The sequence below is a fragment of the Heterodontus francisci genome, chromosome 13, assembly GCF_036365525.1.
Source record: "Heterodontus francisci isolate sHetFra1 chromosome 13, sHetFra1.hap1, whole genome shotgun sequence".
NCBI classification, from domain to species: Eukaryota; Metazoa; Chordata; class Chondrichthyes; order Heterodontiformes; family Heterodontidae; genus Heterodontus; species Heterodontus francisci.
The window spans coordinates 104,764,549-104,788,537 of record NC_090383.1 but is presented as its reverse complement, the minus strand read 5'-3'; the positions used below and the strand labels follow the sequence as shown (position 1 = coordinate 104,788,537).

Below are 23,989 nucleotides of genomic sequence, written 5' to 3'. Positions count from 1 at the left end.
TCTTGTTTTTGTTTCAGATTTCCAGCATCCGCAGTATTTTGCTTTTAAATATTGGTAGGAGTTGTTTATAGGCCAGCAAACAGTAGTGGTAATGTAGGGCATGGTATAAATCTGGAAATTAGAGGTGCATGTAACAAGGGTAATACAGTAATCATGGGGGACTTGAATCTACCTATAGACTGGGTAAACCTAACTAGCACTAATGCTGTGGAGGACAAATTCCTGGACAGTATACAAGATGGTTTTCTAGAACAGCATGTTGAGGAACCAACAAGAGAACGGGCTACTTTAGATCTGGTATTGTGCAATGAGAAAGGGCTAATCAATAATCTCATTGTAAAGGAGCCTTTAGGAAAGAGTGACCATTATATGATAGAATTTTACTTTAAGTTTGAAAGTGATGTATTTTAATAAGAAACTAGGGTCTTAAATCGAAACAAAGGAAACTATGAAGATTGAGGGGTAGGTTGGTTGTTGTAGATTGGGAAATTACCTTAAAAGGTATGACAGTAGGCAGGCAATTGCTAGTATTTTAACAATTAATACATGGTTTACAGCAAGTTTACATTCCTTTGAGGCACAAAAACCCAACAGCATTGGGAGCATTTTAGAATTCAGCAAAGAAGGACCAAGAAATTAATAAAGAAAGAGAAAATAGAATATGAAGGTAAACTAGCAAGAAACAAAAACGGACTGTAAAAGCTTCTATAGGTATATAAAAAGGATAAGATTAAAAAAGACAAATGTGGACCCATCACAGGCAGAGAAAGGGGAATTTATAATAAGGAATAAGGAAATGGCAGAAACACTAAACAAATATTTTGTGTCTGTCTTCACGGAGAAAGATAGCTGAACCTCCCAGAAATACTAAGGAACTAAGGGAGTAGCTAGAATGAGGAACTGAAAGAAATTAGTATTAGTAAAAAAAGTAGTACTAGAGAAATTAATGGGACTAAAAGTCGATATATCCCCTGGACCTGATGATTTACATCGCACAGTGTCGGAAGAGGTGGCCAGAGAGATAGTGGATGCATTGGTGGTCATCTTCCAAAGTTCTATGGATTCTGGAGCGGTTCCTGAAGGTAGAAAATGTAACCCCACAATTTAAGAAAGGAGAGAGAGAGAAAATGTGGAAATACAGACCTGATAGCCTGACATTAGTAGTAGTGAAAATGCTAGAATCTATTATAAAAGGATGTGATAACTGGACATTTAGAAAACAATCGTAGGATTGCGCAGAGTCAACATAGATCTATGAAAGGGAAATCATGTCTGACAAACCTGTTGGGGTTTTTTTGAGAATGTAACCAGCGGAATAGATAAGGGGGAACCAGTGGATGTGATGTAATTGGATTTTCAGAAGGCTTTCAATAAGATCCCACACAAGAGGACAGTAAGCAAAATTTGAGCCCATGGGATTGGGGGTAATATACTGGCATGGATTGAAAATTGGTTAACGGACAGAAAATAGTGTAGGAATGAATGTGTCATTCTCAGGTTGGCAGGCTGTGACCAGTGGGGTGCCTCAAGGATCAGTGCTTGGGCCCCAGCTATTCATAACCTATATCAATTACTTGGATGTGGAAACCAAATATAATATTTCCAAGTTTGCAGATGACAGAAAACTAGGTGGGAATGTGAGTTGTGAGGGGGATGCAAAGAGGCTTAAGGGGATTTAGACAGGCTAAGTGAGCAGGCGAGAACATGGCAGATGGAATATAATGTGGAAAAGTGTGAAGTTATCCACTTTGGTAGGAAAAAACAAATGCAGAGTATTTCTTAAATGGTGACAAATGGTAATAGCAGATTGGGAAGCTTATCTTTGAGTTAACAGTGACTTTAAAGATCTCACTGTTGTAGGGGTAAGACAACAAGGTACCCCAGAGATGGACATTTCTGACTATTACAGGACTTCAGCTGCAGTGATGTACTATGTAACTGCAGTGATATAACCTCATAGTTAATTGAATTTCACAATGTCTTGCCTTCCAATTTTTTCTTCTGTGTGAAATGGTTGGTATCAAGCCTGGCACCTTCCATGATATAACAGAAGAAGCTGGATATTCTCTGTCGCATTTACAAGGACAACCCAGATTTTATCCTTTTATAGGATTGTGTCGCATCTTTAGTGTGGCAGGATTTCCACTCACCACACAGGTGCATTTACATATTATTTCAGTTAGTCCACCTACATATGGACAGACATTTCGAATGCCACCTACACTTCTGGTGAGAAATCAGATGGGCAGGAAATTGTTCTTTTCCACCTATGCCCACCCCATTCCACCAAAAGATTTACATCCCTGTTCCGCCATGACATAAAACATTGGTACTAACGTGCTTCTCTTTTTTTCCTGCATACAAACCTGCAATTTAATTAAGGAGTTCAGGTAATATCATAGTCATAACAGCAAAGTTTAGTAGTTTATATATAATCACTAAACTCCAAAGACTGAGGGCTGAATTTTACCAGCCCCTTGCACCACGGGGCTGGTACAATTCTGCAGGGAGAGGCCTGCCTCGACCCTCGACGTCGAGAAGGGTCCGAAGCATATTACCAGAGGCGGGGGGACTTCGGTCCGGTCCCCTTGCCGCCAAGCGGCGGGGCTTTCATCTAAATATTTTAATTAACCTTAAATAGAGGTAAATTAGCTTACCAGCTGGCGGCGGCCATCCCACGCCGATTTTACGGCCACCACTCACACCTTGTGCGCCTTTGGAACTCCGTATGGCGAGAAGGGGGTGGGGGAGGAATAGAATTTTCAGGGTGTGAGGGGTGGAGTAGCAGGGTAAACATTTTCTATTGGCTGTGAGGATGGTGGGAAAGGGTTGAATGGCCAAGAGTGCAAAATTTGGGGTTTAAAAGTCAGGACTGTCAGAAATGGTTTCTCGGGGTGGGGGAAGAAGGAAATAAATTTATTGTGTGATCATGTTTTTATTGACATTTAAAGTGTTGGTCCCTTTAAAATTTTACATGAGCTGTCAGGGTTTGAAGCCCTTTAGAAATGGCGCCAGACGCCATTGCCAGGGATGCGGCGGCGGCCCCCTCTATTTATATAATTTAATATTGCAGGAACTGTGTGGCGGCACTTCCATGTTGGAAGGCTGCCGAGTTCAAAGTGCGCCACAGCAGAGCACGTCGCTAATAAAATCCAGCCCCGAATTACAATCTTATTCTAACTCCCTGCCAGCTAACATTTTTGAATATGTACTATAATTTCAAAGTAATGTAACCCAATTACAAATATTGTTAAACTGACATTGATTGAAGAGTGTAAAATGGTATCTCAATGCAAAATAGTAGTGTATTACATAACTTTATTGTAGTCTTTTATGAATTAAGTTTCTTACCATAGTATTTTTTGGGTAATTCTGGGAGCACGTGTAACCATCATGCACTTCCAAGCTAGATATAATGCGATTAGATGCAGAGCAAAGCTCCCTCGACTCTGCCACAGCAACAGGCCTTGTCCTCAGCTTTAGAAGATAAAGCTAGCACTGCACCTTTGTGACATCTTCTCATTGCCCACACCAATAATCCTGTGGCATCTGACTGAAATTGTTATTTAGTACCAGTTTTTCACTATGGGCATGCGAGATAGAAGCAGCTTGCACATGTAAGACAACTTTCATGTCCAAGGGTGCCCGAAAGTACTTCCCGACCAACGAATTGCTCGCAATATTCATATTGTTACAGTGTATGTGCATGCACTTTAACCTTTTTATGCTTTTTATGGCAAAATGATCAGGTGAAAAGCAGAGCGAGCAAAACTATTTTGATCATTGTTAATGCTGTTGGTCATCTACTAAAATGGTCTGTAACGTGGGTGAAAATGCCATACTTCAGTGCCACGGACACACCAGTAATTTAATGACTTATATTTATATAGTGCCTTTAACGTGATAAAATGTCCCAAGGTGCTTCACAGGAGCATTATAAAACAAAACATGACACTCACATATGTTTGGTCAAAGAGGTAGGTTTTAAGGAGTGTCCTAAAGGAGGATAGAGAGGTGGAGGGAGGGCTTAGGGCCTAGACAACTGAAAATGGAGCTATCAAAATTGGAGATGCTCAAGAGGCCAGAATTAGAGCAGCACAGATATCTCAGAGGTTAGTAGAGCTGGAGAAGATAACAGAGATAGGGAGGGATTTGAAAATAAGGATGAGAATTTTAAAATCAAGGCGTTGCTTGATTGAGAGCCAGTGCAGGTCAGCGAGCATAGGGGTGATAGATGAATGGGACTTAGTGCGAGTTAAGACATGGGCAGCAGAGTTTTGGATGACTTCATGTTTATGGAGGGTAGAGTGTGGGAGACCAGCCAGGTGTGTGTTGGAATTGTCAAGTCTAGAGGTAACGAAGGCATGAATGAAGGTTTTAGCAGCAGATGAGCTGAGACAGGGCGAAGTCAGGTGATATTATGGAGGTGGAAATAGGCAGTCTTAGTGACAGCTCAAATATGAGGCCAGAAGCTAATCTCGGGGTCAAATGTGACACCAGGGTTATGAACTGACTGTTTTAGTCTTAGACTGTTGCCAGGGAGAGAATGGAGTCAGTAGCTAATGAATGGGAGTTTAGAGCAGGGACCGAAAACAATGGCTTTAGTCTTCCCAATACTTAATTAGAAGAAATTTCTGCTCATCCAGTACTGGATGTCAGATAAGCAGTGGATAATTTAGCAGCAGTGGAGGAATTAAGTGGAGGTGGTGGTGAAGTGGAGCTGAGTGTCGTCAGCGTACATGTAAAAACTAACATTGTGCTTTCTGATGATGTCGTCCAGGGGCAGCATGTCTTTGAGAAATAAGAGGGGGGCCAAGGATACAGCCTCAAGGGACTGCAGAGGTAGTGGTGGAGGAGCAGGAAGAGAAGCCATTGCAAGTGGTACTTCGGCTACAATTAGATAGATAAGAATGGAACCAGGTGAGAGCAGTCCCACCCAGCTGGATGACAATGGAGGGGCATTGGAGGAAGATGGTGTGGTCAGCTGTGTCAAAGGGTACAGACAAACTGAGAAGAATTGGGAGGGAAAGTTTACCTTTGTCAGTAACACAGAATATCATTTGTGAACTTGGTTAGGATTTAGAATGCACTGCCTGATAGGATGGTGGATACAGATTCAATAGTAGCCTTCAAAAGGGAATTGGATAATTACTTGGAGAAAAAAAATGCAATGTTATGGGAAAACAGCAGAAATGGAACTAACTCAATTGCTCTTCAAAAGAGCTGGCACAGATCTGATGGACCAAATGGCCTCCTTCTATGTTGCATTATTCTAACTGTTATCATGGTTAGCTTGAACAATTGGAATAACTGCTCCAGGTCAGCAGAAGAAAGCAAGCCCAACTAATAGATAGAGATAGAGGTACAAATATGTAAACAGATTATGGAAAGATGTAGGAACAACAGGGTGGTGGTGATAGGAGATTTTAATTTTCCCAACATTGACTGGGATTCACTTAGTGTTAGAGGTCCAGATGGAGCAGAATTTGTCAGGAGCATCCAGGAGGGTTTTCTAGAGCAGTATGTAAATAGTCCAACTCGGGAAGGGGCCATACTGGACCTGGTGTTGGGGAATGAGCCTGGCCAGGTGGTTGAGGTTTCAGTAGGGGACTACTTTGGGAATAGTGATCACAATTCCGTAAGCTTTAAAATACTCATGGACAAAGACGAGAGTGGTCCTAAAGGAAGAGTGCTAAATTGGGGGAAGGCCAACTATACCAAAATTCGGCAGGAGCTGGGGAATGTAGATTGGGAGCAGCTGTTTGAAGGTAAATCCACATTTGATATGTGGGAGGCTTTTAAAGAGAGGTTGATTAGCGTGCAGGAGAGACATGTTCCTGTGAAAATGAGGGATAGAAATGGCAAGATTAGGGAACCATGGATGACAGGTGAAATTGTGAGACTAGCTAAGAGGAAAAAGGAAGCATACATAAGGTCTCGGTGGCTGAAGAAAGACGAAGCTTTGAAAGAATATCGGGAATGTAGGCACAATCTGAAACGAGGAATTAAGAGGGCTAAAAGGGGTCATGAAATATCTTTAGCAAACAGGGTTAAGGAAAATCCCAAAGCCTTTTATTCATATAGAAGAAGCAAAAGGGTAACTAGAGAAAGGATTGGCCCACTCAAGGACAAAGGAGGAAAGTTATGCGTGGAGTCAGAGATAATGGGTGAGATTGTAAACGAGTACTTTGCATCGGTATTCACCGAGGAGAGGGAAATGAAGGATGTTGAGGTTAGGAACAGATGTTTGATTACTCTAGGTCAAGTCGGCATAAGGAGGGAGGAAGTGTTGGGTATTCTAAAAGGCATTAAGGTGGACAGGTCCCCAGGTCCGGATGGGATCTATCCCAGGTTACTGAGGGAAGCGAGAGAGGAAATAGCTGGGGCCTTAACAGATATCTTTGCAGCATCCTTAAACACGGGTGAGGTCCCGGAGGATTGGAGAATTGCTAATGTTGTCCCCTTGTTTAAGAAGGGTAGCAGGGATAATCCAGGTAATTATAGACCGGTGAGCCTGACGTCAGTGGTAGGGAAGCTGCTGGAGAAGTTACTGAGGGATAGGATCTATTCCCATTTGGAAGAAAATGGGCTTATCTGTGATAGGCAACATGGTTTTGTGCAGGGAAGGTCTTGTCTTACCAACTTAATAGAATTCTTTGAGGAAGTGACAAAGTTGATTGATGAGGGAAGGGCTGTAGATGTCATATACATGGACTTCAGTAAGGCGTTTGATAAGGTTCCCCATGGTAGGCTGATGGAGAAAGTGAAGTCGCATGGGGTCCAGGGTGTACTAGCTAGATGGATAAAGAACGGTTGGGCAACAGGAGACAGAGAGTAGCAGTGGAAGGGAGTTTCTCAAAATGGAGGCGTGTGACCAGTGGTGTTCCACAGGGATCCGTGCTGGGACCACTGTTGTTTGTGATATACATAAATGATTTGGAGGAAAGTATAGGTGGTCTGATTAGCAAGTTTGCAGACGACACTAAGATTGGTGGAGTAGCAGATAGTGAAGGGGACTGTCAGAGAATACAGCAGAATATAGATGGACTGGAGAGTTGGGCAGAGAAATGGCAGATGGAGTTCAATCAGGGCAAATGCGAGGTGATGCATTTTGGAAGATCCAATTCAAGAGTGAACTATACAGTAAATGGAAAAGTCCTGGGGAAAATTGATGTACAGAGAGATTTGGGTGTTCAGTTGTTCCCTGAAGGTGGCAACGCAGGTCAATAGAGTGGTCAAGAAGGCATACGGCATGCTTTCCTTCATCGGACGGGGTATTGAGTACAAGAGTTGGCAGGTCATGTTACAGTTGTATAGGACTTTGGTTCGGCCACATTTGGAATACTGCGTGCAGTTCTGGTCGCCACATTACCAAAAGGATGTGGATGCTTTGGAGAGGGTGCAGAGGAGGTTCACCAGGATGTTGCCTGGTATGGAGGGCGCTAGCTATGAAGAGAGGTTGAGTAGATTAGGATTATTTTCATTAGAAAGACGGAGGTTGAGGGGGGACCTGATTGAGGTGTACAAAATCATGAGAGGTATAGACAGATTGGATAGCAAGAAGCTTTTTCCCCAGAGTGGGGGATTCAATTACTAGGGGTCACGAGTTCAAAGTGAAAGGGGAAAAGTTTAGGGGGGATATGCGTGGAAAGTTTTTTACGCAGAGGGTGGTGGGTGCCTGGAACGCGTTGCCAGCGGAGGTGGTAGACGCGGGCACGATAGCGTCTTTTAAGATGTATCTAGACAGATACATGAATGGGCAGGAAGTAAAGAGATACAGACCCTTAGAAAATAGGCGTCATGTTTAGATAGAGGATCTGGATCGGCGCAGGCCTGGAGGGCCGAAGGGCCTGTTCCTGTGCTGTAATTTTCTTTGTTCTTTAATAATGATGAGCTCTAATAGGGCACATCAGAGCGTCGGGAAAGGAGCATCCAACTGCATTCTGGATAGAGAGCAAGAGTGGATCTTGTGTGTTGCTTTGTCAGAGTCAGCGTTCTCAGATCATTCCAATGAGGTCAAGGTACTGCTTGTAAATGCTCGACAAAAACCTAGAAGCTGCACTAAGATGTCCTGTATCTGATAAATTCATCCGAGACTTCCAAAATTTGGTGAAAGAGAAAGGCAGCATTTCACCTGGATGATAATAGATGTTAAGTAAATTTAAGTAAATTACCTGCATTGTGTGCAAGGCAATTTCTGAAATTAGAGTTTGTAGCTAAAATGATGCTATCATAGCAATGCCTATGTCTACTCAGTGATTTCTATTGGACAACACTGTTCTATAAATGGGTGGCAGTCCACTCTGCCAGATTATTGCTCAGGCAATGAAATTGAAAATCTACCCCAATTTGTCTTCACATAATGATGTATTTAATTTTTGCACCTAATTTCACATTTACCTCAGTCTTCAGTTCCTTGATGAGAAATGACACTGGCTGTCCATGCAGATTACCTGATGGTGTTGTACTAGGAGTGTTAATGTCAGCATGGGCATCTACCCACACCACACACAGGTTTGAGTGAAATGCTGCATGACCAGAAATCGATCCAATTGCCAAACTGTAATAAGAAAGCACATTATCAGGATTTTATCTCAGCTTATGTACATTTCAAATTGTTTCCTTTGTAACATGAGGTCTACATGTCCCATTTCTATTGTATATTTTTGCGATGTATTTCTAGTTGCTTGTCTCCATGAGATTAATGGCATGAAAAGATGTGCTATAGAATAGTCTGTGAGATTCTAAATTGAGCAAATCTGTACAATGCAACTGACAAGTAGCACAACTCTAATCCATAGAGAGACTGTCAAGCATAGAATTTATAATCTATTAAAAGTTAATGGTTCTCGAGGTTCACTTGACAAATTCAGGGGATGAAGGGCTTATTTTATGAAGAAAGGTTGAACAATTTGGGCCTATACCCATTGGAGTTTAGAAGAATGAGAGGTGATCTTATTGAAACATAAAAGATCCTGAGGGGGGCTTGATAGAGTGGATACCGGGAGGATGTTTCCTCTTTTGGGGAGACTAGAACTAGGAGGCACAGTTGAAGGATAAGAGGTCTCCCTTTTAAGATGGAGATGAGGAGAATTTTTTTTTCTCAAAGGGTCATTAGTCTGTGGAATTCTCTTCCCCAGAAAGCAGTGGAGGTGGGTCACTGAATTTATTCAAGACTGAATTAGATAGACTTTTGATAGACAGACAAAGGGAGTCGAGGGTTATGGGAGGCAGACAGGAAACTGGAGTTGACACCACAACATGTGCATACATACTGGTAACTGGTTGTCTTACTTTAACAAAACACTACGGTGAACATTTCCACCACCTGTCTTTTAAATGTGTTTTATTGGCAGATGTCACGAATGAGGCTGTTTCATACTGGAATAACGGATTCACGGGAGTCATTATAAAGAAACAAAGAGTTAGATGACATCATAAATAGCTAGAAAAAAAGCATAGGCACCTGAAGATTATTCTCAATGTATTCAATGCCACCTATTATCTTTTTATATCTCAAAATGAGTTAGATAATGTGCTGTATTATCCTATATAACATACAAATTATTCTATATGGGCCATTGATATATGGCGATCAAATAAATGAATTTAAAAAAAATTACAATAACTTGTATTTATATAGTGTCTTTAACGTAGTAAAACACCCCAATTCGATTCACTGGAGCGTTATCAAACAAAATGTGATCATATAATATCAAGCTCATTGTTTGGTCAGAGGTAGATTTTCAGGAACATCTTAGAAGGAGTATACAGAGGCGGAGAGATTTTGGGAGGGAATTCCAGAGTTTAAGGGCGTGGCAGTTGAAAGTACAGCTGCCAACAGTGGAGTGATTAAAATCTGGAATGCTCAAGCGGCAAGAATTGGAGGAGTGCAGATATTAGAGGGTTATAGGGGTGGAGGACATTGCAGAGATATGGAAGGGGCAGTGCCATGGAGGGATTTGAAACCATGAATGAGAATTTTTTTTAAAAATTGAGATGTTGCATAACCAGGAGCCAATGTAGGTCAGCGAGCACAGGGCTTGGTGCAAATTAGGACCCGGGTTTTGGATGGCCTCAAGTTTATGGAGGGTAGAAAATGGGAGGCCAACCAAGAACGTGTTGGAATAATCAAGTTTAGAAGTAATAAAAAGGCATGGACAAGGGTTTCAGCAGCATATGAGCTAAAGCAGGGGAGGAATTGGGTGATGTTTTGGAGGTGGAAATAGGTGGTCTTGGTGATTGCACCTCTATGTAGTCAGAAACTCATCCTGTGTTCAAATATGATATCAAGGTTACGAACACTCTGGCTCAGCCTCAGACAGTTGCGAGGCAGAGAAATTGAGTCAGTGGCTAGGGAACAGAGTCTGTGGCGGGGTTGAAGACAATGGTTTGGTCATCTCAATATTTAGTTGGAGGAACCTTCTGCTTATCCATTACTAGATGTTGGACTAACATTGTGACAATTTAAACAGTAGAGGAGTTGAGAGATGTGTTGGTGAGGTAGAACTCGGTGTCATCAGCATACATGTGGAAATAACGCTGTCAAATGCTGCAGACAGGTTGAGATGGATATTTTACCTTTGTCAGTCACACAGATGGAATTTGTGACTTTAATAAGAGCTGTTTTGATACTATGGCAGGGCAGAAAGCTGATTGAAGGGATTCAAACATGGATTTCAAGGAAGGATGGGCATGAATTTGGGAGGCAATAGCACATTCAAGGGCTTTGGAGAGGAAGGGGAGGTTGAGGATGGGGCATAGGTTTGCAAGAATGGATGGGTCAAGGGTTGATTTTTTGAGGAGAGAGCAGATTTGAAGGAGGGGCGTTAGTACCCGAGGAGAGCGAACTGTTAACAATATTAGCTCACTTGGAAACCAGGAAGGGAAGTAGGGGGTCATCAGTTTATTGGGAATAGCGTTGAGGAAACAGGAGGCGGGTCTCAGGGACAAGATGAGCTCAGAGAGAGCATATGAGGAGATAGGAGAGAAATTAGAAAAAGATTTGAGTTCAGGGCTGGAGCAGAGGGGATCCTTCAAGGACGTTTTTCCCAGTGGGCTAGAGGAAGGGAGGGAAATGGCAGAGGCAGCTGATCGGATAGTCTCAAACTTAGTAAAGAAGAAGCTCATGAGCTCCTCACACTTCTTGTTGGAGGTGAGGGTGGAAGATACTGGGAAGAGGGGTTTACGAAGACTGCGGTAGAGAAAAGAAACCGGGGTTATCTTTGCATTCCAGAAATGATCTTGAAATAGTGAGCAGTTTTAGCAGACGAGAACAGGACCTAGTAGTACTTTATGTGGTCCAGTCATATCTGGTGATGAATGGCTCCATTCAAGTCTACGCCCCTTGGACCTAAGAGCAAAGACGAGGGCCATAACTGGGAAATGGCTGCAGCAGAGAGAATAATAGTTTTAATGGGGACTAGGACGTCAAAAGTGGAGATGAGGTTGTGGTGGAGCAGATCGGTAGCTGCAAAAATGTTAGTGAATGGAGGGCCAAAGACTAGACAGTTGGGATTTTGAAAGTGCCGCTGTAAGCGAATTGGGAGAGTTTTTTTTTCCAGGGGTGGATACAGAAGGACATAGGGTTGGGAGGTGGAAGGGAGATGTGGGTAGAGAGTGATTCAAGGAAGTGATCAAAGATGGTCTTATCTGTGATTGACACAATGGGAGTAATGAAGCCATGTGAGATAACAAAGTCAAGGGGATGGCCGTGAGTATGGGTAGGGGAGTTTATATAGAGCGAAAGATTAAGGAAGGATAGGAGGGCAGTGAACTCAGCGGAGGGGGAGCATTATGAATTGGATTGTAGATTGAAATCAGCAAGGATGAGAAGTCCCTTGGGTCAGGAGCTGAGGGAGGAAAGCAGGGAAAATACTTCAGTGAAAAAATGTTATGGTATTTAGGTGGAAAGTATAGAATGAGGATTTCAAATGAGAAAGAGGGGTGGAACAAGCCAAGATGTTCAAAAGAGGACAAAGATTCAGAGGAGTAAGGGGACAGACCAAAGTATAATTTGGTAATAAGAGCCACATATTCTACCATGACAGTCTGAGCAGGACAGTTGGTGGAAGGCATAGCAAAGCAGAGAGGCTTCATCACTGCTCAACCAAGTTTCTGTCAAGGCCATGGTGTCAATGCAATCACAATAAGCCCATGGACGGCCAGGGCCTTGTTCACAAGAGAACAGATGTTCTGGAGGGAGATATGGAGAGGGACAGTGATAGCTCAACCACTGGCATATTACACAGGGTCAGCACTGAGAGGGGCAAGTTGGATGGAAAGGAAATTAGCAAGATTAGCCCCCAGTGGGAGTGTTAAACAGGAAAGTTGGCATGAGAGTAGGATGGGGCAGTTGGAGTTGCTGCTCATAAGGAGACAACAATGAGTGCCTTGATGGGTTCTTTGGAGGATGCTAAGAGAAGCACTGAGGGAACCAAGCCTGTGGCAGCAACAGGACAGTAGGAAGGTCAAGGAGTAGTGACGGGTTGAGGTACGGATTTGGGAGAGCAGAGTACCCCAGCAGGGAGCAATGAAAGGAGGCATGAGGACAGAAGAGAGGGTTCCAGGAGAGGTAAAGAGAAAATAATTTTTTAAAAAGGGGAGAAAAATGTGGAAATAGAATTGATAGGCTTGGGTCTGGTGCAGTCAAAGCATGCATATGAATAGACATAGGGAAAATTCAAGTTACATAGGCCTGAGTACATAGTAATTATTAGGATATACATATCCTAGTAGTAAAAAGTAGGGCAGCACAGTGGTGCAGTGGTTAGCACTGCAGCCTCACAGCTCCAGGGACCCGGGTTCGATTCCGGGTACTGCCTGTGTGGAGTTTGCAAGTTCTCCCTGTGTCTGCGTGGGTTTTCTCCGGGTGCTCCGGTTTCCTCCCACAAGCCAAAAGACTTGCAGGTTGGTAGGTAAATTGGCCATTATAAATTGTCACTAGTATAGGTAGGTGGTAGGGAAATATAGGGACAGATGGGGATGTTTGGTAGGAATATGGGATTAGTGTAGGATTAGTATAAATGGGTGGTTGCTGGTCGGCACAGACTCGGTGGGCCGAAGGGCCTGTTTCAGTGCTGTATCTCTAATCTAATCTAAAAAAAAAAAACGGGAATAGAGATGAGACAGTAGGAGGGTGTACAGAGGTCTCGTGGTAGGATAAAGTTGATGTGGGTAGAATGGAGTAAGCATAAAGTTTCAACAGACCGTTGTCCATGTTCGGAGACAGCTATGGCAGGCGAGTGAAGTCCAGAAGTTTTTTGAAACAGAGGCTGGAATTTTACACCCTGCCAAAGAGTGGGTTGGTGGTTGCAGGGGGTGTGGGGGGGTTGTAAAATGGTGTGGGAGGCTCGGGGAGCCCTTCCCAACCCGCTCCCGCCTCCACTGCCATTTTACCCGGGGCAGTGGCAGCGAAAACCGGCCCGCCCACCACTAGCCAATCAAGGCCCTTAAGTGGCCAGTTAACAGCCACTTAAGGGCCTTGTCAAACCGTCATGGGGATTTTACCCTTGGCTGGTTGGGCGGCCTAGGCCCAAGAAAAGCCACCTGACAAAAGCAGGCGGCTTTCTGACGGCCTGGCTGAATCGGTGCTGGACCTCCTCCAAGGCCAATATATCATTTAATTTGCTTTTTCAGATAAAAAGCTAACAAATTGAATGTGGAAAGCTCTAATATCATTTATGTTTTGTTGATAGTATTTAGCATGTTTATATTTCTATCAATGCCATCTTTAGCAGTCCTGTAATAAAGAACTTCTAATCTCTGACCAACATTGAAATACACAACACTTGTGTTGAAGTGTTTGAAGCACATTGCAGCCTAAATTGCAAAGTTAAAATCTGGGACAGTAGCAGTGCCCGGGAGATTAATTTTTTATTCCTCAATGCGGAAAGTGTGGTGACCCTGGACTCCACTTTTAAACTGGATGAAATGTTCAGGACTCAAGTAAAATCACAGTTTTAGCACAGAATTGTGTGTCACTAAGTCATAAACAGAAATACATCAGTTGACTGGCAGCCACTGCCATAACTATGTAAGGATTAGGTTTTCTCACAAGATCATTCACTTGTGCATTCTGTGGCTCAGTGGTAGCACACTTGCCTGTAAGTCCCTGACTTTGCCTCTGTCTCAGCTCGTTGGCTGCTGCAATCGTCATTCATGCTTTTGCTATCATGAGAATTGACTATTCCAATGTACTCCTGGCTGGTCTCCCACATCCTACCTTTCACAAACTTGAGGTCCTGCAAAATTCTGCAGCCCTTGTGTTAACCTGCACTTAGTCCTGTTCCCCTTTCACTCCTGTGCTCACTGACTTACACTGGTTCCCGTTCAAGCATCAGCTTGATTTTAAAATCATCATCTAGGTTTATAAATCCCTCCATGACTTCGTCCCTCCCTATCTCTGCAATCTCCTCCAGCCCCATAACCCTCCAAGATAACTGCGATCATCTAATCCTGGACTCTTGAGCATCCCTGATTTTAATCAGTTCACCATTGGTGGCTGTGTTTTTAGCAGCCTAGGCCCTAACCTCTGGAATTCCCTTACTGCACCTCTCTGCCTCTCTACCTTGCTCTCCTCCTTTAAGACACTCGTTAAAACCTACCTTTTTGTACAAACTTTTGGTTATCTGACCTAATATCCCCTTATGTGGCTTGGTGTAATATCTTGTTTTATAATGCTCCTGTGAAGCACCATGGGACATTTTATCACGTTAAAGGTGCTATACAAATATAAGTTGTTGTTATAAGTTGTTGTTAAGTCAGGCAACCATGAGTTCAAGCCCCACTCCAAAGACTTGAACACATAATCTAGACCCAGGGGTCACCAACCTCTGATAAAGGAGAAATATCACGATCCACCACCCCCCACCACCCCCACCACTCGTCAGCTGCCCCACTCCTCACTGCTTGCTTGTCCCATGGTGATGTCAGTGTGCGGTGACATCAGGATGCGCATGTGTGATTAGTGCTGGCAGGATAACGTGGGTGATCAGACTGCTTTGTCAGGAGCTTTATGCAAGCTAATCAAAGGCTGACGCAAGCTACCAGTAGCTTGCGATCAATGTGTTGGTGACCCCTGATCTAGGCTGACAGATCAGTGCAGTACTGAGGGGGTGCTGGAGGTGACTTTTTTCACCTGAGACATTAAACCAGACTCCTGTCTGCCCTCTCAGGGCATTAAAAGATCCCATGGCACTAATCAAAGAAAAGGAGAAGAATTCTCCCTGATATCCTTACCAATAGTTACCACTCAGCCAATAGCACTAAGACACAATATCTGGTCATTATTTTCTTGGCGTTTGTCAGACCTTGCTGTGCGTACATTGGTTGGTGCCTTTCTCTATACTACAATCGAGAATACATTTCAAAAGTATTTCATTGGCTGTGACATCCTGAGGACATGAAAGGTGCAAAATAATTGTAAGTTCTTTCTTATTCTTTTCTACATCTGTATTGTGCGTGCTTAGCGGGTTAGGAAGTACCCAGGTGCAAATCCCATCTGTGAAGCTCTATTTTTTCCCAAGTTGCTAGCAGCAGTGCTCAGGAGGTTTATCTTCCATTGTGAGCTAGTTCAAAGATATGAATATTTCTGCTTCAAGGGCCCTGATCAAAATTTAGACAGTCTCTACTCTTGTAGTGTTTACTCATTCATTCTACAAATCCCTTGCTACCATTGGCCTCATTTAAGAAAATTATAGGGCTAAACTTTGAGGGTGGTAAACTTTTCCTGCAATATGTTTCAACTGAATCTGGCAATAAGTGGGAAAAGATCCATAAAAGTACTGCATACAAAACACAAAAAATTGAAAGCTGGTGCAGAAAGAGCTGTATGATTTGTCAATAAGGTACTTTCAGATTTTGTTAGGGAGCGACTGGAATAGTTTGTTATGAAGTAGCAGCTGATATTCAAATAGAAATCTAAAATTCACACAAAATGAGCCCAGAACATCCAAACTTCACTAGAAATCACTCCCCAAAAAACAAATGGAAATCATCCAAATGAGTCATCTTGCTGCCGGGAGTGCAGTTTGGGAGGTCCCTCCTCCTGGTTGCTGGCTGTGAGCTGTAATGATTTTCTAAGCCAGTTATCAGTCAAGGCCGCAGTGAAAATTGAAACCTGAGCCTCACATGTGTTTCTTGGTTCCACTCCAAGGTGACTTCTTCTGAAGGTTATTTAATGCACTGGCAGAAACACAGCAGAGTACCCAGTTTAAGTTGGGCTCAACCCAGCTCCATACAGAGCAGGGTCCCTACCTGCAACTCAACTAGCTACAATTCAGGCAATTAAACACTTTCAAATCTGCACCAAAAGTTCACCTTCTTAGCTGTACTTTTCTCCTGTCTTACTAACAGTAGTATCTGAGACTCGCAGATGATCCAAGAATGTTGGCAACTCTATCCTTCTGCCATCAAGTAGAACATGAACAGCCTGTGTCTTCGTCTTGTGCCACAAGCACCTCCACCAAAATGTCAGAGACATGAGATGATCTTACTTGCAACATATTGTTCTCCAAAAATCTCCCAGCAGCAGCACAGATTTGTAGAGTTGAGGTTCTTTAAGTGGGCACACTGGACTGCCCAGGAACAATGAATATTATAACAGCAGGCAGGTCATAGCACATGTGTTTAAAAGATGCTTTCGGGACGTTCTCAAGGCATCCCTGAAGAAATCCAACACGCTCACTGGCTTAGCCTGTCCCTCAGCCACTCAAAGTGGAGAAGGTGCATTCAGGTGGATACCGAGCACCTCGTGAGATTTTGAGGGGAACACGCGGAAGCCAAGTCCAGGCAGAGGAAGGAGTACACAGCCCCCCCCCCCAAGTAACTCACCTATCCAATTCTTCAAACACCATCTTCCCCACGTGGTAGAATCTGCAGTTTGCGCATTGGACTCATTAACCATGTTAGAACTCACTGAACTGGAGTGGAGGCAAGTCATCCTTGGTCCCGAGAGACTGCCTAAGAAGTAGTTTAAAGGAAATAATGGTATTCCTACTATTTTAAATGAATGCAGGGAAATTGGGTAGGTTATTTACAGGCATGCTATCTGACCTCCCTGATCTTCCAATATTCACTGCATTCAGGCATGTTCAGATGCAGACACAAGAAAAGCTTCCCAATGTAATCAATTATATGGTCCTAGTGTACAGTGGCCAATCAATTTGCTACCATCCATTTCTGCCCATTTGTAAGGAGCATCCAGGAGGGTTTTCTAGAGCAGTATGTAAATAGTCCAACTCGGGAAGGGGCCATACTGGACCTGGTGTTGGGGAATGAGCCTGGCCTGGTGGTTGAAGTTTCAGTAGGGGACTACTTTGGGAATAGTGATCACAATTCCGTAAGTTTTAGAATACTCATGGACAAAGACGAGAGTGGTCCCAAAGGAAGAGTGCTAAATTGGGGGAAGGCCAACTATACCAAAATTCGGCAGGAGCTGGGGAATGTAGATTGGGAGCAGCTGTTTGAAGGTAAATCCACATTTGATATGTGGGAGGCTTTTAAAGAGAGGTTGATTAGTGTGCAGGAGAGACATGTTCCTGTGAAAATGAGGGATAGAAATGGCAAGATTAGGGAACCATGGATGACAGGTGAAATTGTGAGACTAGCTAAGAGGAAAAAGGAAGCATACATAAGGTCTAGGAGGCTGAAGAAAGACGAAGCTTTGAAAGAATATCGGGAATGTAGGACCAATCTGAAACGAGGAATTAAGAGGGCTAAAAGGGGTCATGAAATATCTTTAGCAAACAGGGTTAAGGAAAATCCCAAAGCCTTTTATTCATATAGAAGAAGCAAAAGGGTAACTAGAGAAAGGATTGGCCCACTCAAGGACAAAGGAGGAAAGTTATGCGTGGAGTCAGAGAAAATGGGTGAGATTCTAAATGAGTACTTTGCACCGAGGAGAGGGACATGACGGATGTTGAGGTTAGGGACAGATGTTTGGTTACTCTAGGTCAAGTCGGCATAAGGAGGGAGGAAGTGTTGGGTATTCTAAAAGGCATTAAGGTGGACAGGTCCCCAGGTCCGGATGGGATCTATCCCAGGTTACTGAGGGAAGCGAGAGAGGAAATAGCTGGGGCCTTAACAGATATCTTTGCAGCATCCTTAAACACGGGTGAGGTCCCGGAGGACTGGAGAATTGCTAATGTTGTCCCCTTGTTTAAGAAGGGTAGCAGGGATAATCCAGGAAATTATAGACCGGTGAGCCTGACGTCAGTGGTAGGGAAGCTGCTGGAGAAGATACTGAGGGATAGGATCTATTCCCATTTGGAAGAAAATGGGCTTATCAGTGATAGGCAACATGGTTTTGTGCAGGGAAGGTCATGTCTTACCAACTTAATAGAATTCTTTGAGGAAGTGACAAAGTTGATTGATGAGGGAAGGGCTGTAGATGTCATATACATGGACTTCAGTAAGGCGTTTGATAAGGTTCCCCATGGTAGGCTGATGGAGAAAGTGAAGTCGCATGGGGTCCAGGGTGTACTAGCTAGATGGATAAAGAACTGGCTGGGCAACAGGAGACAGAGAGTAGCAGTGGAAGGGAGTTTCTCAAAATGGAGACGTGTGACCAGTGGTGTTCCACAGGGATCCGTGCTGGGACCACTGTTGTTTGTGATATACATAAATGATTTGGAGGAAAGTATAGGTGGTCTGATTAGCAAGTTTGCAGACGATACTAAGATTGGTGGAGTAGCAGATAGTGAAGGGGACTGTCAGAGAATACAGCAGAATATAGATGGACTGGAGAGTTGGGCAGAGAAATGGCAGATGGAGTTGAATCAGGGCAAATGCGAGGTGATGCATTTTGGAAGATCCAATTCAAGAGTGAACTATACAGTAAATGGAAAAGTCCTGGGGAAAATTGATGTACAGAGAGATTTGGGTGTTCAGGTCCATTGTTCCCTGAAGGTGGCAACGCAGGTCAATAGAGTGGTCAAGAAGGCATACGGCATGCTTTCCTTCATCGGATGGGGTATTGAGTACAAGGGTTGGCAGGTCATGTTACAGTTGTATAGGACTTTGGTTCGGCCACATTTGGAATACTGCGTGCAGTTCTGGTCGCCACATTACCAAAAGGATGTGGATGCTTTGGAGAGGGTGCAGAGGAGGTTCACCAGGATGTTGCCTGGTATGGAGGGCGCTAGCTATGAAGAGAGGTTGAGCAGATTAGGATTATTTTCATTAGAAAGACGGAGGTTGAGGGGGGACCTGATTGAGGTGTACAAAATCATGAGAGGTATAGACAGGGTGGATAGCAAGAAGCTTTTTCCCCAGAGTGGGGGATTCAATTACTAGGGGTCACGAGTTCAAAGTGAGAGGGGAAAAGTTTAGGGGGGATATGCATGGAAAGTTCTTTACGCAGAGGGTGGTGGGTGCCTGGAACGCGTTGCCAGTGGAGGTGGTAGACGCGGGCACGATAGCATCTTTTAAGATGTATCTAGACAGATACATGAATGGGCAGGAAGCAAAGAGATACAGACCCTTAGAAAATAGGCGACATGTTTAGATAGAGGATCTGGATCGGCGCAGGCTTGGAGGGCCGAAGGGCCTGTTCCTGTGCTGTAATTTTCTTTGTTCTTTGTTCTTTCTTTGTATTCCAGAGAATAACCATATGGTAATGTGTTGGAATGCTGTTTCCTTGTATTACACCAATGTCCTCAGCCTCATGCTCTACATCTTTGCAGATAACTGATGGTGCAGGTTTGCTGCACAGTCGAGTGAACATATCCTTAAAATTTTGTCAGCACACTATGCATTCATGCTCAAGGGCTCAGCAACTATTCCAGCAACATCCCCAAAACATTTCTTTACATAAGTAACATTCATCGCATGTCCATTGCCATCTTTGATATTTCAATCAGACCCTCTTCCCCTTCAAATCAAGCTAGCACATGATGATGTGGCTATAGTCTACAGTAATTGTGTACATTTCCTAATCTTACTGTTCAAATAATACCTATTTTCCCCATTTTTTTCTACACAAATAGGAAATACACTTTATATTTTACTGAACGTCCTATGTTTTCTGCAGTTGCATGAAATGGTGATGAACATTTTGGATAACTTTCTTGTACATGTCTTTAAATTTTATAATTTGAACAAAAGTAAACAGAAATACCTGTGATCTCCCCCAAGAATGACACAGATCCGGCCATCTGCTTTCACTTTGTTTACAGCTTGAGATAATTTCTCATTTGCTTTTCCCACAGTCCGTGGCATTTTGACTGTTCTGAATGGCTCATCTTTCGGCTCATCTTCAAATTTCAAATTGCCATAGTCTTTCAGATTACAACCTCAAAAAGAAAACATTGGGGGAAAATGTGGGTGGGGAGGTTAATTCAAACTGATTCAGTTAAGTATAAATTTATGAATCAATAAATAATCTTTAAAAGGACCCTCTGGCTCACATGGTAAAATGCACCCCTCTGTGTTGCAGTGAGTTTATACAGACAGAGAAAGTCCCAGGTTGATTGCTGTTCTGTGCTGTATTGACTAATCCAGAGTGTGACGGGTACTATAACTGACTTCAGAGTCCTAGACTGCAGGTGGAAAAAATCAGCCACATTCTCATTTCTGATCGCCATACTGCAATCTCTGCTTATGTGTGACTATTGGATGAAGAACTAAATTGGCTCAGCTGTGATAGGTTTTTGTAATTAAAGCTTTCTCACTGTATCATCTGGTCCCACATATGAAGTCTGGCATTGTGGAAATTCTGTTGTGTCTTGTGTGCTTTGTAAATGTGACATGCTAAAGTATTTATTAAATATGCCAGTAACATCTAACAGCAGGATACCTTACACTGCAATCTTTATATTAGATATGCAGTGTTGCTTGGCCTCCTCTGAACCTTTCTACGACTTTCAATTAGGAATGTCAACTACCTGGTCAAAGCTCAGTTGTATGTTTAAGCTTTACCACCGGAAGTAGTCAATAATTTACATTCAATGCCAGTCGACAGCCTCAGTTTAAAATACATTTTAAAGTTGCATTTTCATATTCAGACTTTAACTGCATTCACTCTAATTAAATTGAAAATAATTGGATGCAAGTGCTGAATGGTCCATTTGAACAAATAAAGACATTGTTGTAATCTGTCAACATGAACTCAATTAGTGATATTCAAGTACAATTAAACTCAACGGAAATTCGAGGAGTAACACCTCATCTTTTGATTTGACACTTTACTGTCTTCCAGACTTCACACTGAGTTCAACAATTTCAGCTCCCAACCACTGCTTCCATTTTTCCAGACAGCAGCTGTTGGCAGTAATTGCCATTTACACCTCCTTTAGAATCATATTTTATTTCTTTACTTGTCCTTTTCACCTTGCGCCATCCATTTTATCATTTAATCTCTCCTGCCACCCACCTTATCAGAGATCTTCCTTTCCCGACTCTTGCTAAAAAAAGTTTTTTTGCCAGTTCTGACCAAAGCTCAACAATCCATTTCTTGAACCCTCCTGTCTGCCATATCTAGCCACCGCTAGTTTGAAAGTGTTATTTTCTCTTACTCTTTGTGTTAACAGCTTAGTGTTGACTGCTTGAGAAAGTTCCAGGCACGGTGAGTTAAAAAGTAAATAAATGCCCTTTCAGAGTGTTTACATTTATTTTTTATTAAATTTGAGGGCAAGGACTCGATTTTCTCCTCTTATTTGTAGATGCAGTGATCGCAACTGAAATGAACTATGTTTGCAGCGTGTGTATTTCTTCTGGTAATGGAGACGTGAATGAAAAAAGCAATGGCTTTATAAATACTCCACGAATCATGCATTTATTCCTAAAACATCAAAATTGAAAAGGTTTCCTATGATATATTGTCCCTTTTGGGGATGATCTCAATATTTAACATTCTAATAACCACTAAAATAAAAGCAAAATACTGCGGATGCTGGAAATCTGAAATAAAAACAAGAAATGCTGGAACCACTCAGCAGGTCTGGCAGCATCTGTGGAAAGAGATGCAGAGTTAATGTTTCGGGTCAGTGACCCTTCTTCGGAACTGCTAACGTTGTACCTCGGTTTAAAAAAGGGAGCGAGGGATAGACCGAATAATTACAGTTCCGAAGAAGGGTCACTGACCCGAAACGTTAACTCTGCTTCTCTTTTCACAGATGCTGCCAGACCTGCTGAGTGGTTCCAGCATTTCTTGTTTTTATTCTAATAACCATCCGGATTATTACCTCCAGTCTGAAGCGCTGTCAGCAGCCCAGATTTTCTTAAAGCGTCTGGTCCCATTTTTACACCCTCTTTTCCCTATAGGCAGGCAAAGGGTACAGTAAATAAGAAAATAAAACGCGTCTTTAAAAATAACAAACCTTTTCGATTCCTAACTATCGCTTCCATATAGCATACCTGTCCCCTCGATAATGGTGCTCCAAGGATCCCGACCTTGTGATTAAATCTTCTGCTGATCATACTGACCCCGCGATTCAGAAGAACCAAACGCTTTCCAGACAGCATCTTGCTTCTTGGTTTTTAACAAACAAATCTCAAGTAACTATTTGTAGTTCCCGGGCGGTATGTCATTTACTATATGCAAATTATATTTGAAATAACTCAGATATCCATCCAGCAGAACAGAGAGCTTTTATCGTTAATGAGGACAGCTGAGACAAAAGCACATATTACTGTAGTTAAATCAGTATACGGTGCAGTTGCGACATGGGGTAATGAGGTAGAGCAGCACATAGGGGTGTGGCCTGAAAGCCCCTCCCCTCCTTCGATATCAATTATATGGTTGCTATTCAGATTCTGAAATTACATAAATACATACAAACACAAAAAAATTCAGCAGGCCTTGCAGCATTTATTAGGGAGGAGTTGACATTTGGGGTAAGGATCTTTTGTCAAAACATGACATAAAATTATTGTGTTGTAGGTATGACCAGTGGTTGCTTACAGCCAATCAATTCTACTTTGCTGAAACCAAAGCAAAATAATGTGGATGCTGAAAATCTGAAATAAAAACAGAAAATGTTGGTAGCACTAAACCAGTCAAGCAGCATCTGTGGAGAGAGGAACAGAGTTAACATTTCAGGTCAATGACCTTTCATCAAAGGAAACTGCAACTAATGCAGGACTGATGTTCAATGATTAGAGTGGGAGGGAGTAAGGACCTTACTAGGGACAAAAGCAGAGGTGAGTATTGTGAGAACATTGGTCTTGGAATCCCAGCAATTATGGTCCTGATTTTATGGTAATAATGTTGAGGCTATCAATGTTCACCATTATTGTGGAGTAAATCGGACAGCAACTTCTGGAGTACGCACATGCATGATTAAATGCAGAAATCTGAAAATTGATGTCCAAGTTACCCTGCTCTTTCACTGGCTGTGCTATTGGAGAATATTGCTGGTGAAATCAATGTAATTGTGGTACTTATCTACTAGTTACCTACTAAAAACACCAGAAAAAGTTAAGGCTGGTGTATTCAGAAGTAACTGAATTTTTAACTGTGTAATAAATGATAATTACTGCCAAACAACCTCCCTGGCTCTGAAAATTTTAATTTTTCTCTATGTGGAGTCTCATTCCTCCAGAAATTAATTCAAGTTGGAGATTTTTTTTTAAAGTTAGCTTTTTTTTTACTTTTGCTGCCTGTTTCATCTTTCCTTCTTGATCTTATCTCATTTCGCAACCTTAATTTTGCTTGCTATACATGATTTAAATCTAATTTATACTTCCTGATTTTGACTCTGGGTATCTCAGTGAAGATTCTTCAATCTGATTGGTAGAAGACCCTTGCTGTTTCTTGTCATTCATTCACCACTGGCCACAAAATTTGGAACCTGATGAATGCTTAATCCCTTCATTTTAACTCCTCACCAAGAAGTAACCTTCCATCCTACACCTAGGGTGAATGTTGACTAAGTTTAGTTCACCAAACTGTCTTACATAACCCAGTTTGGATTGTTTGTGTTCTCCTTCGCAGTGCTCAATTAGCTTGTGGGTATCCTACTGGGTGAATAAATTAACCCTTTCTGGC

General features: G+C 42.6%; 1 protein-coding gene across 1 annotated transcript in view; it reads right to left on the bottom strand.

The window, feature by feature from the left end:
• The window catches only part of LOC137376556 (arginase-1-like), a 49,419-nt gene extending 26,746 nt beyond the window's left edge, over positions 1-22,673 (bottom strand). The window contains exons 1-4 of the mRNA XM_068045322.1: positions 22,357-22,673; positions 22,185-22,257; positions 20,120-20,294; positions 8,401-8,560 (exon numbers count right to left, since the gene is read on the bottom strand). Of these exons, the coding sequence (XP_067901423.1) occupies positions 8,401-8,560; positions 20,120-20,294; positions 22,185-22,257; positions 22,357-22,464 (516 nt within the window). The 5' untranslated portion in view covers positions 22,465-22,673. The remainder of the gene's footprint in view (positions 1-8,400; positions 8,561-20,119; positions 20,295-22,184; positions 22,258-22,356) is intronic.
• Between the last annotated feature and the right edge of the window lie 1,316 nt (positions 22,674-23,989).